Source organism: Barbus barbus (genome assembly GCF_936440315.1).
Source record: "Barbus barbus genome assembly, chromosome: 26".
NCBI lineage: Eukaryota > Metazoa > Chordata > Actinopteri > Cypriniformes > Cyprinidae > Barbus > Barbus barbus.
Genome location: NC_136754.1, coordinates 13,667,128 through 13,689,666, shown reverse-complemented (window position 1 = coordinate 13,689,666; position 22,539 = coordinate 13,667,128). Strand labels below are relative to the sequence as shown.

At 40.0% G+C, this 22,539-nt stretch overlaps 1 protein-coding gene across 1 annotated transcript in view; it reads right to left on the bottom strand.

The window, feature by feature from the left end:
* The window catches only part of LOC306845504 (catenin delta-2-like), a gene marked incomplete at its 5' end in the record, with an annotated part of 79,854 nt that overhangs the window by 48,368 nt on the left and 8,947 nt on the right, over positions 1–22,539 (bottom strand). The window contains 5 exons of the mRNA XM_079378355.1: positions 61–601; positions 1,457–1,620; positions 4,650–4,766; positions 5,925–5,959; positions 19,218–19,330. Coding sequence (XP_079234481.1) covers positions 61–601; positions 1,457–1,620; positions 4,650–4,766; positions 5,925–5,959; positions 19,218–19,330 — 970 coding nt within the window. The remainder of the gene's footprint in view (positions 1–60; positions 602–1,456; positions 1,621–4,649; positions 4,767–5,924; positions 5,960–19,217; positions 19,331–22,539) is intronic.

Sequence of the window (22,539 nt, the reverse complement as noted above, 5' to 3'; positions counted from 1 at the left end):
ATGTGTTTTTGACGTTGATGCTACCAAACGGAATGGCTGTATCCTGCAAATGGCACTGACCTGCCAGACTGCCGGGTCTCTGGAGGGTTGCATTGGCGTACAGATCGTGAGAGATCTTGTATTGATCGGAGGTGTGGAGCATACGCTTGGTGGGGGACAGAGTGGCGTAGCTTCCCACTGCAGCACTGAGCTGGTGTAGTGGAGATGAGCTGGAGGCATTGCCCGGTCCGGCCATGTGCAACGGTGAAGAGGACGACCCTCCTCCTGCCGCCATGTTGATGGGAGAGCTGGTGCTATAAGACTTGGCCAGCCGGCTCGGGGACTGCTTGGGCGATGACACCCGCGCCAGAGTGGCGTAGCTGGGCATGTCGGAGGCTGAGCCCAGCCTCTGCAGTTTGGATGGGGAGCCCAAAGCCTGCATGGAAAAGGGAGAGCTCACTCGCTGGGCTGGTAGAGTGGAGCAGGAATAGTTTACAGGGGCTGCTGGCTGATCGTCAGGCATGTGGAATGCACTGCCATGACTCTGGGCAAAGGAGTCTCGAGAATGGGCCCGGGCAGCTGTCTCTCTGGCAGCCAGCTGCGCAACACGATTAGACGTCACCTGGAGGTAAGTGACATGTAAAGAGCTAAAATTTCACTCTTCTAGAAGCTGTGAGCTAAGTGATGGTGACCGACATGATATTTTCAAGGGAAAACGGGGTGAATTCACTAAACTCTTGCGCCACTTTTTGTGACTGGTAATTCAGTGCAGCAACAGTTTATAGTCCAGTTTAAATGCAAATGAGGATTTAAGTCACTGTCATTATTTTCAGCACAAACAAGGATCCTTTCTATTTAATTTAGGCTCAGTTAAGATTGCGCAATTGTCGCACAACACCGTAGCCTCATTTGCATCACAAATTTTAATTCCGCAAGTGTTAATCATAATATAGATGAAAATTTGACAAGATGAAAATAACACAGCAATATTTTTATGACAATATTTTTTTCTTGTTTTAGTTAAAAGTTGATGTAAAAATATGCACAGCCTACACATTATATGTGGGGGAAAACAACTTATTAATTTGTTGCATTGTTTTAGTTCAATTGTGGTACTAATTTTTACTCTAATAGACATTTTGGCCACAATTTAACTAAATTACAAAAAAATTTGAGGGAAGGGCATCTTGCAGTGTTACGTTTATATATAAAATATTATTTAATATATTTGATTTGTCAAATCTCTTAACTAAAATGAGATGCATTTAGATTTATAGATGATTTTAATAAGGCAAAAGCCACGACTGAAAAAAGAACACTAAAAACATTAACGCAGTGCATGCACATAAACAGCGTTATTAACAGACGCACTACTTAGTGAATTCCCCCCAGAGGGTTTCCTCAAAAACAGGGTACAATTCACAGTTTAAGACAAGCGGGTCAAAATCAGAGTTTTTACAAAGAGATGAATCCCCACCTGATTATAGCTATGTAACGCTCCCACCTGACCACTGCGAGGAGGCTGGGAGGCCGACAGGTCGCCGAGGGCCAGAGTCTGGTTGCTATGGTAACTGACTGGATAGGGAAAGGTGCCCTCTTGATTATTGAGCTGCAAAGCACTCTGAGAGAGGATGCCTGGTCCTGTGAAGGGGACATTTGGAAAAAGAATATAAGACAAAACAGTTTAACTTGAAAAAATTTAAGATTAACTTTAACAATGATTTCCAACAGAGATACTGATTTGCAGTTGGTCTTTCATGCTACCTATTTGCATAGAGAATTGATATTAATCTTGTAATCTTTGCATATATTTAACCATGTATAACTTTCTTTGCAGTGACTGTTCATTCTTGTGTGCAGCCAAGTATGACGATTGTTATGACTCTGTCAAAAGCGGCATGATTGCATTTAGATCCAAGCCAAAAATCTAAACTTACATAAAACTTTATTTCTTTTGCTGCCTTGCTAACTCAGGTATTTCCTTCAGGAGATCCAAATCTTGTTACCCTCTCTTCTCTGTCCATATAACTCTCCTCACTTCATTTTACCTTCGGGAAATTGGTTAATTGCTTTACCATTTCATCTCATATTCTTTCACTGTCTTCCAGCCTCCATCCACAGTTCTCTGTTTTACTTTCTTTTATACTGCTCATTATTTCAAGCCTCACAGTGAGTAGATGGACAGAATAGGCATGCATAATTAATCACTGCTGGAAGACACTCAATGTGCACACATTCAAGAAAATGGGGTCAGCATGAACAGAAATCGCAGTCCCTTCTCTTCTCTCGGCCCTCCTATACTGACAGCCTGACACTGTGCCATACAGCAGTGATTCCCAATCCTTTAAAGCACATCCCCAACAATCACATAAATAAGGGACAAGTACTGCTAGAAATGTGTTCCTTTTAACATTCAGAATGACCATAATACATTATTAAATTGGACGCTATTAACATGATTCACTTTGAGACAAAAAAAAATTAAATGAATTTTTTTCATGAAAAAATTAAATACTGTTGGGGAAAAACAACTGAAGCAGTTGCTTAGAATAAACAGACAATATCGTTCACTGGTGTGGACACTAATATCGTTATCTTTATAGTTATCGTTCTTGGTGTGAACGGGGCTTTACAGGATTAACAAAGCAAAATCCAAATTTCTGTACCTCTGGAACGTGATGAAGTAATTCCTTTTTGGGAATCACTGCTATATAGCACCAGCTATCACCTGCATGCATGCATGAGACGAGTTTGCATGCTGTTTAATCTCTGACAGCCTGCAAAGTCGATCATGATGGTGTGTGGTTTTTATCATGTTAACCAAAGCTTATTGCCACACTGTCAGAGCATGGTTCTTCTCTTCTGAGGATGTTTGACAGCACCTAAAGATGGTGCATCTTTTAAAGAGGTGCCAGTTTGAAATGGCCTGACAGAGCAATAATGTTTATTTACAAAAGATCTGCATGCCACAACATGCTGCAAGATTAATTACAATTAGGAAACACCTTATTTTAGTGATATTCACTTGCTACATTTTCATCTCTGATTCTCTTTAAAACAAATATTGGCTGAAAATGTGAATATTAAAAGAAAACCAATAAAGGTTAACAGTCTATGAAAAGATTTCCCATAAACTGACACGCACATAGACATTGAGACTGTGTGACAGTGTGACTTCAAAACCACTGAAGATGATAACTGGGTCATTTCAGATGACCCAATAATATCAGAAACTGTCCGACTACGGTTATTGAAAATGGCTGGAGTTTATTACGATAACCACTTTAGGCACTATCAGATTCAAAAAGGGGCACATTTACAGTAAGAGCTGAAAGTTTCATAAATCCATAATTCTCCAGTCTCAACAAAAGCATTTTAGACATCTTAAGATGCCATTCGCTGCCATACAGAGTGGTTGTGCGGTGGACAATCTATGTCCAGGTGGCTGGTCACTTATCTGTTTGGGGAGAGGGGTTTTATCTCCACACTCTATGACCTGCATTTTAGATCAGAGCCGATAAATATTTCAGCTGAATTCTATTTATAACTCACAACTACAGAGAGTGGAAACCACTACAGCCGAGTAAATATATACAAAATATACTTTATCTGTCTTGTAAGATGGTTCATTAAAAAACATTAAGGGTCCATGTATCCATGTATGCTGATTTATTTAGAAGTTTGCTCAATATTTAATGTTCTAGACCATGAGTTAGTTTAAGTTTCCTGCAGTTAAGTTTGTTTAGTTACAGCTATGTCAAACTATATGTATAGTTTTGATAAGATTCATCAGTAATTGACACCAATGGCTAGTGTGAGTGAAAGTTATGTGTAGTGTATCTGTGATAATTAACACTAGGCATAGAGTCTAGATACTGAAGCCATGATCAGAAAATATATGTCAGTACAGTGCACTTTGAAAAGTATAAACTTCTTTCAAAAAGTAGTGCATTTCTAACTGACCTAACCCGTTCAGAAACGTTTTGTTTGTATAATCTTATGTTATCAGGCTGATTCTGTCATTTCAAGTAATATTTGATGTTAATATAATATAAAATATAATATATTTACAATAATATATAAAGTTAATTAAAATGTGTCCACATGAACCACATTTTTAGGTTATCTGGAAACCTTTTTTTACACTACTGTATATCTCAACCTCCTTTAAACGCTGAGAAACTGAGCCTTTGAAAATATATCAACTGTTCAGAATATTCATATTAAATCTGTTCAGATGAGGTAGGCCCGATACTCTCAGCAGGGTGGATATGCTTTTTGACATACTTTATTGGAACATTTGTTCCTTGAATTTGTTGCCCAAAAAACTCAGTTCAGAAATAACCTGTAATTCGCGCATTAAGCTACTATCATGCATAATAAGGGAGGCAGCGAGTCTCACTCATGAATTTCAGAAAGCTGGAGGATATACCAAGCTCATGTGGATACACTCTCCACAGCAACACCTGCAAGCTCATATTATGGGCTGTTACGCATGCATTTCTGTAAAAGAACACTCAGAGAATGTAAATTATAGTCCCCGACTATCAATCAGTTCAGCTGAAAATCACAACTCTGCAGGATCAGAACATTTCAAAGTCATTAGCATTGTTCGGTCTTGGTCATTTCTTAATTGTGTTAAACTTCCAGCATTTAAAAGTGCTCCTTACTTTCGCCTGCAGTGAATTCCTGTGAATCCAGAATACCAGATTCTTGAAGAGATCGGATGCAGGAATCTACAAGTTCCAGACCTGTGGTGAGCTCCTCCTCTATATCCTTCTGTCCGTCTGTGAAAAAAGACACGAAAGGTAACTTCATCTAGAGCAGGCTAATAAAAACACCTACGGCAGAAAATAAAACAGCTCCCTATGATGAGTGTTTCAATAAGCTGGTAGTTACTCAGCAAGGGCTTAATGTTTTACAATGTTACATTTTGATTGCTGTTAGGTTACGTTGCAATAAAATGCTTTAGAAACATTCTAGAAATTACACCTATAATTTAAAATTGAAAGATGTAACAATAATGTGCAGTATATATTTGAATCACATTTGTACTAGGCAAATAAAACCACACCAATTTAAAATAACATAATCTGTACTTCGGATTTAGATATTTCAAAAACACAGTGAGAATACTTTTATTTACAGAAAGTAGGTTTATGTCCAAAAAACAACCATATGCTGGTTAGAATATGTGATGCATATAAACTAGTCTGTGACATAATTAAATTTACTTTTTAAGGAAATATCAAAAAAGACATCACTAAAGTCTCAATTTTATCTCTAAATGTATCTGGAGCATTGTGACAATTTGTATTATGTAAAAAACAAACAAACAAACAAACAAAAACCCACACAGACACAACATCAGACTTAAGTATATGAATTAAAATGTTATCACAACCTTTTCACGACGTTTTTACAATGTAGTTTTGGTAGTTGGGTAGCTATGTATTTTGACTAAGGCCAAAATACTGTGAAGTACCAAACCCACCACTGAGGAGTCCAGTAAAAAAAATTAATTTGAACTTGCCAGGAATGAGAATGAGATGCTTAATCTGGTTTTGTTTTGATGCTTCATCAAGAGCCCAGTATTTTAAAGAGTGTGGCGTGACCGCAAGCTCATAAATCATTTATGGGCTGCACTGCTCTTGCTCTTCAATCTCAGCCTCTCCTCAGTGTTTTATGTTCTGGAAGGCAGAGGTTGTCATCTTTGGCTAACGTTTTGCTGTAGCACAATCAATAAAGTCAAAAGTCAACATGTTTCACTCTGACATGCACGGTTTACCACATGGGCTGCTAGATGACGACAACTGTCAAAATGCATTGGAAAAGGTGCTCTTCATTCAACATTCACCTTCTTGTAAGGATTCAGTTATGGATTTCAAAACAATGGGCTGAAGAGCAAGGAAATTGCCTTTTTAGCTAGAAAACAGTCCAGTTACCTTGGTTGTTCCAGCGAAACTTTTCATCTGCAGAACTGTAAGATAAAGAATAGAACAGATTTAGATGCCTCATCAACACAAACACTGAAGTGAACACAATCTTTTACATGATGTTACAATCCTATGTCTGCAACTGGCCATTTATAGCTTCACTACATGGTCACAAGTTTGTGGGCACCTATACTGAACTGTATATGCTTATTGAATATTTTATTCCAAAATCATGGGCATTAATAGGGAGCTGGCCTTCTGTAAAAGCTTCCAATTTTCTGGTAAAGCAGACAAGAGCATCAGTGAGGTCAGGCATGATGGAGTCTAGCTCGTGATTCATCCAAAATTTGTTCAATGGTTCAGACTCAGTGAACCATTTCTTCATGGACCTTGCTTTGTGCACAGGAGCATGTCACACTGACATAAAACCACCATATTTTACTGTAAATGTTTGTTTAAGGAAACTGTACAGCTGTATGCTTGATTTTATGCACCTGTTAGTAAAGGGTGTAAGTAAAACAGACAAATCTTCTAATTAAATGTGGGCGTCCAAATACAGTACACTGTTGTTATTTTATTATTTTTTTAAGAAATTAATATTTTTATTTAGCAAGGATGCATTAGATGTATCAAAAGTAACAATAAAGACCTTTATAATTTTCTATTTCAAATAAATGCTGTACTTTTAAACTTCATAGTCATCAAAGAATCCTGAAAAAATTGTATCACAGTTTTCACAAAAATATTAAGCATCACAACTGTTTTCAAAATGGATAATAATAAGAAATCATAAGGATATTAGAACGATTTCTGATGGATCATATGACATTGGAGTAATGGCTGGCAAAAATTCAGCTTTGCCATTACAAGAACAAATTACATTTTAAAACATATATACAAAAATATATATTTCACAATATTACTCTTTTTACTGTATTTTTTGATAACATAAATGCAGCCTTAGTGAGGATAAGTGACTTCTTTCTAAAAAAAATCTAACCAACAAACTTTTAAACAGTAGTGAACTTTTGACCATGTGGTGTTGCTAAATACTTTAACTGTAACTGTTTACCCATCAAGTTCATAAACCTATTTGCGCACTTTCTGAATCACATAACTCACTGATCAATGAAGTATCATCTCCGTTGTAGAACACACAAACAGTGCTATGATGGTTATGGATTGGGTGGAAATGACCGGCTTTGCCACCGCACGGTAAATAGCGGCCTGCCTTACCCATAATGCTATCAGGAGGCTAAATGCTCACCCATTGTCCTTGGAGCCTAACAGCAGCTGCTAAATCACTCTATTGATTTTCTTCCGGCGAGTGTGTAAGGATTCATTTTGTGGGGCTGTCTATGTTTGTGCGGGGGGTGACGTATCGCAGAAGAAAACAAAACGCCACATGTTAATAGGGCCACGGCGTTGTTCTCTTAAAACCCATTCATCACCGATTCTTCCACGAACAATGCCTAGACAGAGACAGGCTCCCAGAGAGTGAGCAACAGTGATGAGCCACAAGGCATTTTTACCCGAACCCCCGTTTTAATGAGTGAGTCGACCTGCCTTCAAACAAGCATTAACTGTTTTCATCCTAATAGCTCCCTATAAAAGACATTACTGGCTAAATATGTCAGGTAATTACTAGCAAATAAATAAATAAATCCTGTAAGGTAGATAAACAGATTCAGTTGTGAGATATCATTATGAGAGCCTACGACATGAAATAAATAAATTTAAAAAACCTAATTGTTCCCATTGGCTGGAAATTGTCGTTCAATTTCCAGTACGCTATAAGACTGACAATTGTGATATCGCTCTCGAAGACGTCTGGCTAGATAACATCACATTGATAGCACAGAATGAGTCTGTCTTCATGGGGAACATTAAAGCCTTTTAGGATGAAGATATTTTTCTCTCCCAAGATAATTAACTTGAAAATAATGACATGACAGATGAGGCAATCACAGCTGTGGGTCATTGTGTGGTCAGTAGTTAATCACTGTTCTTTATGTGCTCCATTTCCATATTGACTCAACATATTAGCTGAAACACTTGGAGCAATGTGATTTGGGCCATTACAATTAGCACACTGAGTTAGTCTTCTTTGCCTCCGTTCTGGCTCATTTTAATCGTCTACATATTGTTCTGCAATTATTCACATCTAGTCATGGTCATGGTAACATAAATAAAAAACAAAGGGGCGTGAACGTCAAACAAATGCAATGCTAACACTGGTAAATCAATGAATAATCTCACCCGGTACCTGTTGAATTGTTAAGAGCGCCTTTAACAGTGCTCAAAGGTGATACTTCCTACCTGTTTAGCTTAGGTGATAATTAAACACCATCTTAATTTAAGGGAATTATTTCTCTTTTGTTGTTTGCAGTATGACAAATTCTGGTATAGCTTACAAAAACAGTTTATTCAACACATCCATTCAATGCAGTTCAACCCAATCTCATGAAAGTGCGTATAAACAGTACGCCAAATAAAAATGAAAACTCATGGTATTGAATCAGAATCAGAATCAGAATTAGCTTTATTGCCAGGTATGTTTGCACATACGAGGAATTTGTTTTAGTGACAGTAGCTCCACAGTGCGACAGAATGACAGCGACAGGACAGGACACAGATAGTAAAAAAAAAAAAATTCATTAAAAAAATTAAAAATAAAAATAAAATAATGTACAAATAAACAAAAATGGACAATGTGCCAAATAGCACAAACACAATATACAAAATAGACTATTCAGTATGTACAGGTATGTTAGGTGCAAATTTGAAATGTAATAAGTATGTATGTAAAATAAACATAAAAAGTATGATAGTGTTGTGTGTTTCATGTTTATTGTTAAGAGTTCAAGTGTTCATGAGATGGATTGCCTGAAGAAAGAAACTGTTCCTATGTCTGGTCGTTCTGGTGCTCAGAGCTCTGTAGCATCGACCAGACGGCAACAGTTCAAAGAGGGAGTGTGCTGGGTGTGAGGGGTCCAGAGTGATTTTACCAGCCCTTTTGCTCACTCTGGGTGAGTACAGTTCTTGGAGAGTGGGAAGGGTTGTACCAATGATTCGCTCAGCAGTCCGGACTACCCTCTGTAATCTGGACTACGCAAAAATTTGGCATGTATATGCTACGGGATGGGTAGGATTAGGGTTGTGGAGTAGATGCTTATCATATGTACACGAAAACTGTGTTTTATATACACGCCAAACACGTTTGTATCATATATGTACCAAATGTACCAAAGTCCATTTTTGCGTATCAATACCACGATTTTCCTCAGTTTCCTCATTCCCCAATTCAAACAGGTCTTCTTGTTAAACGATAAAGCATCCCTTGTGGCCATTCTGGACCAGCTGAATGTGGCACTAAAATATAAATATCTAGGGACAGCACATCTGCAATGCTTAACCAGTCAGAATCAACTTTACGTTTATAAATCCATTCTAAACCAGTTGTATAAATGTCAAATAGGTAAATTATTAACTTCTTTAAATGTTTTAACAGTATTAAAATAAATATTTTTTGAAAAAAATATCTTCCTTGATGTCTGTCTGTCTACAGTATTTATCTATATATATACAAAATTATATTATTAAAAATATAGAGATATATAAACATGCAAAACATGTAAATAATTTATTATTGTAACGTTTCGTCTACTCAAGGAATTCAGGAAGCAGATATATAACAAAAGTACTTTTAATGATGCCGCACAACGACAGACCGATTCCAAATCAATGTTACAATGTAATAGACAGGACGATGAAACTCAAGAAACAGAAGGCTTTTAAAGACATACCAACTAATTAGCAAACGAGATGAACACAGGTGATAAGACTAAACGATGATTAACTAATAATGAACTAATGATGAGAACCGGAACAAAACCAAGTAAGGGAAAACAGGAACAGATTGATGAAACAGAAAAAAAACCAAACTGAAGTCCCAACAATTATAAATAGATGATATATAATTGAATTATTCTTTTACGTAATTCAATCAAATGCATGTGTATTGTAATGTCAAATGTCAAATACTGCATTAAAAACATTTATATATACACATTTAACAGCATTAAATTAAATACATTTTTTATATTAATACTGAAACACTTATATTTTTCTCTTTCTAGCTATCAAATATACCTTAAAAATCTAGACATATCTGTATGTTTTTAATTTTATTAATTCTCTTATGCATTAATGCATTAAATGTGCTGCGTGTGTGTGTGTGTGTGTGTGTGTGTACATATACATACATACATACACAAACACACAATAACAATCTTAAATCAAAATCTTACATTTTTTTAAATCCAACTTATGTTGTGAACTCTGCATTACAACACCTAGCTGCCTAAACTGCAGTAATACAAAAAGTTTTTTGTGTATGTTTGTTACAGCATGTTTGCCTTGGATTGTCATAGGAAAAAGAAAGCCGAGATTTTGGTGTGAAAGAGTGAAAGTGTGCTATGAAAAGCTGGAACAAAGCTGAGAGCGGCTTTTCTTCCCTGCTAACGTATGTGAAAAGAGTGAAAGAGGGAGGGAGAGAGGAGGAGGCCGGCCCCAAACCACTGGGGGTTAATGAGTGCCTCCCAATTGAGAGACAAAAAGACAGACACATGCCATCAAGAAAGAGAGGCTGCCTGCTATTTCAAGCTAAATATATATAATATATAAAGATGAAGAAATTTAAATGTAAACAACACCATAACTTAGAAAGCAGAATGTCACCTCAAACAGATTTGTGTTGAAATTCAGATTACACGCATAAATCTAACCAGTGATTTTCACATGTGTTTGATCGAGGGGGTCGGGCTAACTACTTTCCCATGTCAGTGTGTTGTATAAGCCATGCTGTCCGACAGAGCATGTGAAAGGGCTTCACGTGATTGTATTAATGAGTGTGGAGCAAAGGCACTCGTCCGTAAGAGCCAGGCCACCCATTATTAAACTCCATATGAGAGGGCCTAAAATAGCCCTTGTTAGTCCTGGTACTGTATGTGAGATATAACATACAGAGCAATTTATCATGTAACCTTTCAGATAGACAGACAGAATCAGTCTATTAAATCAATTAGGGTTCCCAGATTAAAGTGATGGTTCACCCCAAAAAAAACTAAAATAATCTGTAAATTGTAAATTCTGACTCACTTTCTTTAGTGAAATACAAACTGTATTTTTTTAAAGATTATCCTGCCCACGTCTTTCCCTATAATGCATGAGAATAAGAGCTGTCAAGCTCTTAAATGACTAAAAGTGCTATAAAAGTACCATATTCCAGGTCTTCTGAAAATATACGATATCCTTCTGTGAGGAATAGATAGAAATTTAAGTCATTTTGCCAACAGAAGCACTCCTACAGTCTATAAAAAGTCAGTTTAGCAAGGACAAGAGGAAAGCAGAAACAATCCTGTGTGGGCTTTTGTACTCTTCATGAGGTGATATACGATACACTACAAATCAAAAGAGATGCAACACAGTCCTCAGAGAGGAATATATTTCAATCCCAGTGCGAGAGAGCATCCCGTAATGAGAACCCCTCTTGAAGTGCTGAATCATGTCTGTCTTTCTCACAGCAGAATTGTGTCAGTGGATAAGAAGGCACTGGCTGGTGTGGCACGGCACAGATACTGTACAGCTGCTCTGTGATGGCAAACAGTCTTTTACAGTGTATTACTATGAATGGCATGAAGGTAAAATACAAATCACAGCAACATAAACATGAGTCCCCAGACACCTATGCAGCCCAGACTGGCTCAAAATGGCTCTTGTCTGGAAACTGCCTCATGAAAATTTATAGTAGTTTTAATATAGTAACACTAACTATGGTACAAAACTTGGTAACTGTAGTACATATATGGAACATCATGGTGTGTGTGTTTGTGTATGTATATGTATATATATATTAGTGCTGTCAATAGGTATCGTGTTCGATACTTTTTAGGCACCATCTCACTAAATGAGGACATAAACACATGAACGGCATCTTCAGAACTGCTCTGAGAGTCACTTCATGAGCATTTCACCGTTTGATTTGAGTAAAACTAGCATCATATCATATACACACAGAACTGTAAAGGTATTCCTGGAAACACGTCAAAATAAAAGTTTGGTTTAACTTGGAAGACACTGCGGCAGAAATATATTAATATTGTTCAGCAGAGTGTACATACTGCTACTACTAGGCTACTATTAAAATTATTAAAACTCTTATTTTTTAAGTAATGATCACACAACAAAATTTTGTTTGCCAAAATAAATAAATAAAGTTTGATTTTCAATAATTTAAATGATAAATGAAAGTAATGTTGTATGCCTTCATTTGAAAACCAGACCCCCCCCCCCCCCTGTTAAAACATAACTGTGGTTTATCACACCTGAGTTTAGTTTCTCTAGCAACACCCAGGCCTGATTACTGCCACACCTGTTCGCAATCAAGAAATCACTTAAATAGGACCTGCCTGACAAAGTGAAGTAGACCAAAAGATCCTCAAAAGCTACACATCATGTTGAGATCCGAAGAAATTCAGGAATAAATGAGAAAGAAAGTAACTGAGATCTATCAGTCTATCAGAAAAGGTTATAAAGCCATTTCTAAAGCTTTGGGACTCCAGCGAACCACAGTGAGAGCCATTATCCACAAATGGCGAAAACATGGAACAGTGGTGAACCTTCCCAGGGGTGGCCGGCCGACCAAAATTACCCCAAGAGCGCAGCGACGACTCATCCAAGAGGTCACAAAAGACCCCACAACAACATCTAAAGAACTACAGGCCTCACTTGCCTCAGTTAAGGTCATTGTTCATGACTCCACCATAAGAAAGAGACTGGGCAAAAATGGCCTGCATGGCAGAGTTCCAAGATGAAAACCGCTGCTGAGCAAAAAGAACATAGTCTCAGTTTTGCCAGAAAACATCTCGATGATCTCCAAGACTTTTGGGAAAATACTCTGTGGACTGACGAGACAAAATTTGAACTTTTTGGAAGGTGTGTGTCCCATAACATCTGGCGTAAAAGTAACACAGCATTTCAGAAAAGGAACATCATACCAGCAGTAAAATATGGTGGTGGTAGTGTGATGGTCTGGGGCTGTTTTGCTGCTTCAGGACCTGGAAGACTTGCTGTGATAAATGGAACCATGAATTCAGCTGTCTACCAAAAAATCCTGAAGGACAATGTCAGGCCATCTGTTCGTGACCTCAAGCTGAAGCGAACTTGGGTTCTGCAGCAGGACAATGATCCAAAACACACCAGCAAATCCACCTCTGAATGGCTGAAGAAAACCAAAATGAAGACTTTGGAGTGGCCTAGTCAAAGTCCTGACCTGAATCCAATTGAGATGCTGTGGCATGACCTTAAAAAGGCGGTTCATGCTCGAAAACCCTCCAATGTGGCTGAATTACAACAATTCTGCCAAGATGAGTGGGCCAAAATTCCTCCACAGCGCTGTAACACTCATTGCAAGTTATCACAAACGCTTGATTGCAGTTGTTTCTGCTAAGGGTGGCCCAAACAGTTATTAGGTTTAGGGGGCAAGCACTTTTTCACACAGGGCCATATGGGTTTGGATTTTGTTTTCCCTTCATAATAAACTTCATTCAAAAAAAAAATGATTTACTCCAAACACCACAGTTGCCCAATGGGTACTATTTAGGAAATTATATATGATACGCTAAAAATCAGTCCTTGGATACATACAGAATCCATTTCAATCCAAGTGCGAGATAGCAGCCCTATGGGTACTATTCAAGAACTATGGTAAATTTAGGTAAGGTCACTACATTTCCACTTGCAGTATTTCAAAAGGAGTTTCTCATTTAGATTCAAAAATAAATGAAACATTCTAAATGCTAAAAAAAGATAAACATTGATTTAACCCCAGTGTGCCGTCATGAGGCTAAGACAACAGCAGTTAGCCTGAGCAATTACAGGATCAATCACACATTTCCTATTGCAAGTGTACTTTCTAAAAGGACGAAGTGTTATTTTGAGTGCATCTGAGGATGTGGTGGGTCATTAGACTGACAGTGTGAGTGATGTCACATGTGGGGAAACTCAGTGGTTGAGAGCTACACTATGCTAGGCTGTCTTAGTTAAGCTAGGCGGCAGTGTGCTGCTTTGTCACAAGAGAGATCAAGTATGTGTCGCTGCCTAGACACTTCCGCTGCCACTGACAGGCATGTAATATAGTCGAAAGACAATTTCCTCTGTGTAAGAAATACACTAGAACCACATTAAAGCCCAAAACATTACCATTAAATGATAATACAAGATTTAGTTGATAGAAATACTATGAAAAATTACAAAGTATGACATTTCAATACCAATTCAGTTATATCTGAATCAAAATCTGTTATACAATATTATAAATCTCTTCCAAACAGTCATTTGCTTTCAGCATAAACTAGTTATCTATAAATATAATAATTGCAGGGTCACCCCAGTAATTGAGATGCAGACAATCACCAGACTGGGTTAAGTCTACACGGTTAGGCTAAAATCAAGCAGTCCAGGTTTATAACTGAACTTGGTAGCAGAAGAAGCTTTCATCAAGCCTGACAGATTGCTTGCTAAATCAATACACTCTGTATTCCTTGTACTGTATAGGGAGACACTTAGTGTGAGTCAGCCAGAGCAGCAGACACCCTTAATATGCTTAATATCCTGTAAGAATGGAGAGGGATTGTCTGAGCACAGACACCCTGGGTGCACAGGCAGATGGGAAGGTTTCTTACTGGTCTTCTTACTGCCAATGTCCTTAACCCTATCCCAGTTCTAGACAGGTTCAACAGGATGAAAGAGGACATTTTAAAACAACATTGGACCCCATTGACTTTGACTGTATGGATAAATAAAATTCAGTATTTTACTTTAAAGAATTAGTTCACTCCTGAATTAAAATTTTAACATCAAAATTATGTTTTCATTAATTTTATTTCAGTTTAATTTGAGTTATTTTAGCAAAGTGAAACACTACATCAAGTTGAACTAAATGAAAATGAGAAATGCCTGGACAACTAGCTACATTTATTTTATTTTATTTTTTTTATTTCAGTTAATGTCATCATTTACTCACCCTCAAGTTATTCCAAACCTGTATGGGTTTCTTTAAACTGCTGAAAACAAAAGAAGATTTTTGAGGAATTTTGATGATTTTTGATGATTTTTGAAGAATTTCGAAGAATGTTGGTAACTAAAGAGTTGACAGTAGCCATTGACTTCCACAGTAATTGTGCTCCGTAGTATGGAAGTCAATTTCCACCTTCGACTGTTTGATTATCAACATTCTTCAAAGTATCGTTTCTGTGCTCAACAGAAGAAAAAAAGTCATACAGGTTTGGAACAATATAAGAGTGAGTAAATGATGACACGATTTTCATTTTGGGGTAAACTAGCTATCCCTACACTATCACACCCAAAAATGAAAAGTGGGGCAGTCGTGGCCTAATGGATAGAAAGTCGGACTTGTATCCGAAGGTCTGGCAGGAATTGTCGGTGGGGGGAGTGAATAACCAGCGCTCTCTCCACCTTCAATACCACGACTGAGGTGAGACCCTTGAGCAAGGCACCGAACCCCCAACTGCTCCCCGGCGCTGCAGCATTGGCTGCCCACTGCTCCGGGTGTGTGTTCACTACTGTGTGTACACTTGGATGGGTTAAATGGAGAGCACAAATTCCGAGTATGGGTCACCATACTTGGCCACACGTCACTTCACTTCACTTTAAAAAATGTTGCAATTCATAATGCACAATTTCTGTTCTTGATGCTGGTTGGGTAGCCTATAAGTGAAAAGATTACAGAATACTACCACCCCCTGACATACTTTACCCAGACCGTGCTCCAGGCACCTTAATTTGCCTTTGCCATAATGCTTAAAGTGCACTTTCTACACTGTATGTTTGCCTTAATTTACATATACTCACAGCACGTTGCTATTTCAGCTCACTTAAAGCCTAGTTAAAGTAGATTGCTGGTGGTTAGTGAATACGAAGCAGACTTTTACGCTGAAATACAGAACACAAAACTGTTCAGTGAATTTGGCCCACCATCTTTCTTTCTATAAATGTATCCTCTTCAAGGGTAAAGAGAAATATAATGCATTTCCATACAGTCTCAATGGACAAGCCTTTCAATGTTTTCTTTCCTTTTCACGTGCAATTTCAAACAAAGTTGGTATCTGATACTAGATGTACATTCATGCATTTTCTTTTTACATTGAGGAAAATGCTTTTATTCAAAGCAGATTACATTGCAATCAAGGTAGACGCTTTGTAGCTAGCATCATAACTCTACCAACTGAACTGCAGAAACAGACAAAAAGCTTGTTGGTGCGTATAGCAAATGCTGAAATAATGTATACATTACAAACAGAATACTAATAATAGTATTTTCCCGTTGCCTACTGTATGGACAGAAGCTCTCGCTTGCCATTATACTACAGTGAGATTAGAGCATTAGAGCTGTCAAACACATTGTCTCCTCAATACAACTTATTTACACCACATGCCAACAAAGCATTATCTCTCCTCAAGGCACACATTGTAGACGCGTACACAGTGCCAGTGCAGTCCAAGCTCACAGGAGACTGGTGGACTAATCTGGCAGGAAAACAGTCAAACAGCTTTGGCTTAATACTCCCTCGCTGTGCTCGACAGACAGCGTTTAGTGAGACAACTCCACACTACAGGATAGGGCTCAACAGTGAACGTCTAGTATCGAGTCAAAGGCCTCACTCAGAGCAGCAGATGTTTGACGCTGTGCCGAGGTTCGGTCAGATGGACGTCCTGCTAGAGACAATGACACAACTTCACTTGGCATTTCCATTGTGACTGCAGAGGCATTTTGCACATCGACTAATCAGAGGTTTGTTTTTGTTGAGTATCAGACAGTTAGCTGAAGAACTAGGCCAGTATTATGTTTGTTCAAAATGGAGTGCTGTTTGAAAAGACCCATGTTTCATTAAACAAGTGGGTCACAGGCTGAAAGTGCTCTCTTTAGCCCACGGTGCTTCTCCTGATGCTGTGACTTTCAGCTTTCTGTTTAATAAAAAAGGAACAAATAATAGTCAGTGAAGTGTTTTGTGTCAGTATTGTTCTGAAATTGAAATCCAACACGATCACAAAGGGATACAAAGTGCACAAAGTAAAATAACCATGAATTGTGAGACCAATAAAGATCCATGCAAACCCTGATTAGATCCTTGAGCACCGTGTTATTTGACTTGCAGCTTCTATTATGGCCTTGAGCAGCTTGTTTGTCTGTAAGCTGTATTTGTATTGAGGAGAGATCTGACCTAACCTGACTCTTTAAGACTACACACAGCAACAGCCAGCAATAAATGCAAGAACATTCAAAGATCGAGCATGAGTAAAAATGAAAGACAGGTTCAGTCAACAATGTGGTCGGTGACATCATTCAAAATTTCTTACTTTGAAGGGATAGTACACCCAAAAATGAAATGCTGTCATTAATTATTCACCCTCATGTAATTGCAAATCTGTAAGACCTTAGTTCATCTTGAAAACATTTTTTTTTTAATGAAAAAAAAATTAAGCTTCATAAAATTAAGGTTGAACCACAGATCTCACATTGACTATTTTAACAATGTCCTCGCTACCGTTCTGGGCCTTGAATGTGGTTGTTGTATTGCTGTCTAGCAGGGTCAGAAAGCTCTCGGATTTCATCAAAAATATCGTAATTTGTGCTTTCCGAAGATGAATGAAGGTCTTACGGTTTTGGAACAACATGAGGGTAAGTAATTAATGATATAATTTAAATTTTTGGGTGAGCTATCCCTTTAACCAATAACAAAAAGCACTACAGTACTGTTCAAAAGTCTACGGTCAGTCTTTAAAGAATATATTGTCAGCGCTGATAGCCTCGTGGGCAGTGCGCTGACAATATATCACTGTTGCGCTTGGGGTGTCCTGAGTTTGTGTCCCGACTCGTGGACCTTTCCTAATCTTGCCCCCTCTCTCTCCCACTTTCCTGTCTACATACTATCCTATTGGAATAAAGACAATAAAATGCCAAAAATAAAAAAAAAGAATATATTACATATTCTTTTATTATTATTTAATTATTTTTATATTTATATTTTAAATAGTATTTTTTTTTAAATAATACAAACACAGCCTTTGAGCGACTTCTTTGTAAAGCCTGCTAAATCTTACCGACCCAAAACTTTTGAACAGTAGTGTACATTTATAAATCATCTCATGGGCTTAAGTGCAAATCTACTTGATGGCCTGACATTCAAATCCTCACTGATTGTGTTGTCTCCGCTCCATTTTACTCTAATTATATATTCTATGTGTCTAACTGTGTCCGTTGTCAGCTCTCATCTAATGTGGGAGAGAGGCCACTGAACTGCTGCACGAATGAAAACAGGGTTGGGGGGGACTTGCAAAAATTACTTGTGATAGACCAGGAAATACAAAATAGCAAGGGGAATATAAATATGTATAGACATTAAATATAGACATTTTCTGTTTTATAATAATCTTTCAAGGTCCCATACATGTGTGAAAGCAATATGAGGGGGTGTCCCCCTGGTTGAGGTTTACAGTGCCCCGCTCACACTGATGGTAGTGATACTAAAACCAATGATAAAATACATAACTTTAAACCTGACATCATCCTGTACAACAGAATCTCACTGACAAAGCAAGCAACGTGGGAGTCTTATTGACTGAACAGCTGAAGGACATTTGATTTATTGAGTTTTCAGGCTAGATAAATAACCACAAAAATATGCTTCACAGCAACAACAAGAGGACAATACAATGGGACCATTCAATTCAATTTGAATATTCAGTGTAAACAGTGATTAGAAGCACTTGTCAGCCTCTGAGAGGTCAAACTGATTGCATATATAATCCATAAAGTCTCTTTTATTATAGTATCTGTTCTCATTTACTACTTAAACATGATGAGATTTTAATTACAGGCTGAATTCAAAGCTTTTGACAACTTAACCCTTTGTTTACTTAGAAGTAGTGAAATAATTTAGTTTGAGAGGGAAAGTTTAGATCCGAGTCTCCTGCGAATGTGGTTACACTAAAATATTCATGATGGAATATGCCGGGAAGGGACATCAAATGATTTCACGGAGGAGACTAAAAAACATGTTTTTAATGATATTTGATGGTTTAATGACAAGTTGGATAGAGAAGATCAAGGAGAGATGGAAGGGTGTGAAAGATATCTATCATTAGCTTTAGCTGGTGTATGGGGTGATGGTGGGGTGAGATAGATTGAGTGGGTGAGAGGTGTCACCCCACCAGACTCACCTGATGCTGCTCATGCTTCCAGTCTCAGATCCCAGCTTGCATCGCTCCAGCTGGGTGGCAACAATCTGCCTCTCAGCCTCCAACTCTCTCGTCAGTCTCTCAAATTGCAGCTCCTGCAAACATAAAGCAGACAGAGCGTATGTGTAAAGCCCTAAAGGAATTATGGAATTGATTCTGTCTATAACATGTACCGAACATGCACTTACACATGCTCCAGTAACTACTACACAGAGTGTATGTGTGTGTGTGTGTGTGTGTGTGTGTGTGTGTGTGTGCGTGGGCTCTACAGCCACTCAGGGCTTTTCTTTACATACTGATAAAATGCACTTGCATTTTCTTTATTTAAAAATGCTGGCATATATATCTAGTCTATGGTTAATAACTTTATTAGGAACTGTAATTTTAAACATGGTCAAACTGTAAGAATAACTGTCTGACCCTTGCTCATGTAAGCTGGCACACAAACCATCTATTAAAGCAAACTTCTGTCACAACTTGTGTGTTTTATGGCATTTATCTTTTATTTTTCTTCTCCAGATATTTATATGACAAAATATATGTGGAAGGCTACTTGTAGTAAACCACCAAAACAAATATATTATGAACAAAATCTTGATATGTCATTGTTTGTGAGAGGTACTGTTTTACAGAGAGATGGAAACTAGCTTTTTTATGATGCTGCGATGAGAAAACAGGTAAATAAAAATTATTATATATTTTCATTATATTTGGCCAGGAAGCTGTATTTGCATCATATTTTGATAAATAAATAATAATAATAATATACACTACTGTTTAAAATGTTGGGGTTCCTATGATTTTTCAAAGTCTCTTTTGCTCACAAAGACTTAATTTACATTTCCCTTCCAGGAACTTCGAGCTGCGTCGAAACGCATATGGGAACGCCTTCAGCGTGACCAGGCTCTGAATATGATGTGTAATCAGTCAAACAAGGGCGAGGCGTCACGGGCGGGGTGACGTCACGACCAGGAAGCATATAAGCACGTGCGGCGGAGCCGGCTTCATCTTTTTGTCATTCAGCGAAGCGCTCTGTGTGTGTCAGTCTTATTTACTGTTGTTTGTCCTAGTTTTAAGTGGAAAGCATTCAGTATCATGCCAAAGCCAAGGGCAAGCTCATGGGTGAAGCTTTCAGACCACGTTTGGGTCGTGTGTGCATCCTTGCCCTCGCTATATCACGAGCGAGGACACACACGATTTTTGCGTGGTCTGCCTGGGTGCGGAGCACGCAAAATCGGTCTCCGCACCCGGAGGGCTCGCCTTCGCGAGCTCCCCACGCGGTGCCGGTCCCGCTGCTGCCGAGGCAGAGCGGCGGCTGCACTCGTGGGGCTCGCAGGCTGATCTGGCTGGCGAGTGTGAGACGGGCATGTCCTTATCTCCTCCCGTATCCGCCAGATCTGGCGCCCCGTCTCTCGGTGTGGAAGCTGTCTCTTCCCCCGAGACAGGGGCTCAATGCTTCGTCTCTTTTCCTCTGAGGAGGTTGATGTGACGAGCGTTCACGAGGTTTCGCCGCCTCTGTCACCCCAATATGATATAACTATGAGCTTTGTAAGCTGCAGTGTTTGCACAAGCATAAAATGAATAAAGCCGGTCCCGCTTCTGCCTTTAAATCAGAGAGAAAAAAGGCAGAGCGGCGGCTGCGCTCGCGGGGCTTGCAGAGAGAAAAAAAGAGAAAAAGGCTGATCTGGCTGGCGAGAGTCAGACGGGCATGTCCCTATCTCCTCCCGCGCCTGATCTGGCGCCCCGTCTCTCGGTTCGGAAGCGGTCTCTTCCCCCCGAGACGAGGGCTTGACGCTGCGTCCTCCGAGGAGGTTGATGTGACGAGCGTTGACGAGGTTTCGCCACCTCTCTCGCCCCAGAGAGCTACTTCTACACAGGAGCCTTCCGTTTTCCCCGATCTCCTCACCGAGGTGTCGAGATCGCGGGTGAAATCTTTTCGTCCCGGCCATTCGTTCCCGCGGGAACTGAATGAGCGCGGGTATGCGGCGATGCCGTGGGTTGAACAGACGCTTGCGAGCTATCTGTCTCCCTCTACGGCATCGCCTTTGAAGGCTCCTGCTCTGCTTACAACATCTTTGGTGGGCAGAGGGTATGCGCGCTCTCTAAACTCAGGTGGCTGCTGGGCGGGCGCAGCCTCCTCTGCATACCAGCTCCTCGCGCAAAAGGTCCTGACGGGTGAGCCCCAGGACCGCGGAGGGCGACCCCTACTGGGGTGGAGTGGCTTGCACCGCGGCACTCGGTGACCACTTCACCTCGGTGCCCTCCAGGGACTTGTCTGCTGACCCTGCCGCTGTTCCAGGGCACAGCCGGTCCCAGCGAGTATATTTCTCAGGTTTGTCTGCACGGCAGCGCGGAGCCGAGAAACTCGCCTCAGCCGCCAGATTACGCGTCTCATTCCGGTGCGTCGCATCGAGACAGCGGTCTGGCCGCTTCTCTGAACCCAGAGGTCAGTCTTGAGAGACTGATTCCCTTAGAAGATCATTGGGCAGCGAGCTGCCGAATGTGTCTCTTTGGGTCCTGCCTTGCAGGGTCTGGTTCGTTCAGAGGTCCTGACGGGTGAGCCCCAGGACTACGGAGGACGACCCCTACTGGGGTGGAGCGGCTTACACCGGGGCACACGGTGACCGTCTCCCCTCGGTGCCCTCCAGGGACTTGTCTGCTGACCCTGCCGCTGTTCCAGGGCACAGCCGGTCCCAGCGAGTATATTTCTCAGGTTTGTCCGCCCGGCAGCGCGGAGCCGAGAAACTCGCCCCAGCAGCCAGGCCACGCGCCTCCTTCCGGTGCGCCGCTTCGAGACAGCGGTCTGGCTGCACCAGAGGTCAGTCTCGAGAGACTGATTCCCTTAGTAGAGCATTTGACAGCCTGGCAGCGGCTGCCGAATGTGTCTCCTTGGGTCCTGGAGACCGTAGCGAGAGGCTATCGTATTCAGTTCGGCGGGCCACCCCCGCCGTTCTGCGGGGTTGTTATGACTGCGGTCCGCCCCGGGCAGGCTCTGGTTTTAGAACAGGAAGTTGGTACTCTGCTGAGGAAGGAAGCCATCGAGTTGGTTCCTCCTCACGAGACCCAGTCCGGTTTCTACAGCCGGTACTTCATTGTTCCGAAGAAGGATGGAGGGCTGAGGCCCATACTGGATCTGCGTCTACTGAACCGCTCAGTCAGAAAGCTGAAGTTCAGGATGCCTACTATCAAGCAGGTCGTGACTCAAATCAGGTCCGAGGACTGGTTTGTCACGATAGATCTCGAAGACGCATATTTCCATGTTTCCATCCTTCCTTCTCACAGGAAGTTCCTGAGGTTCGCCTTT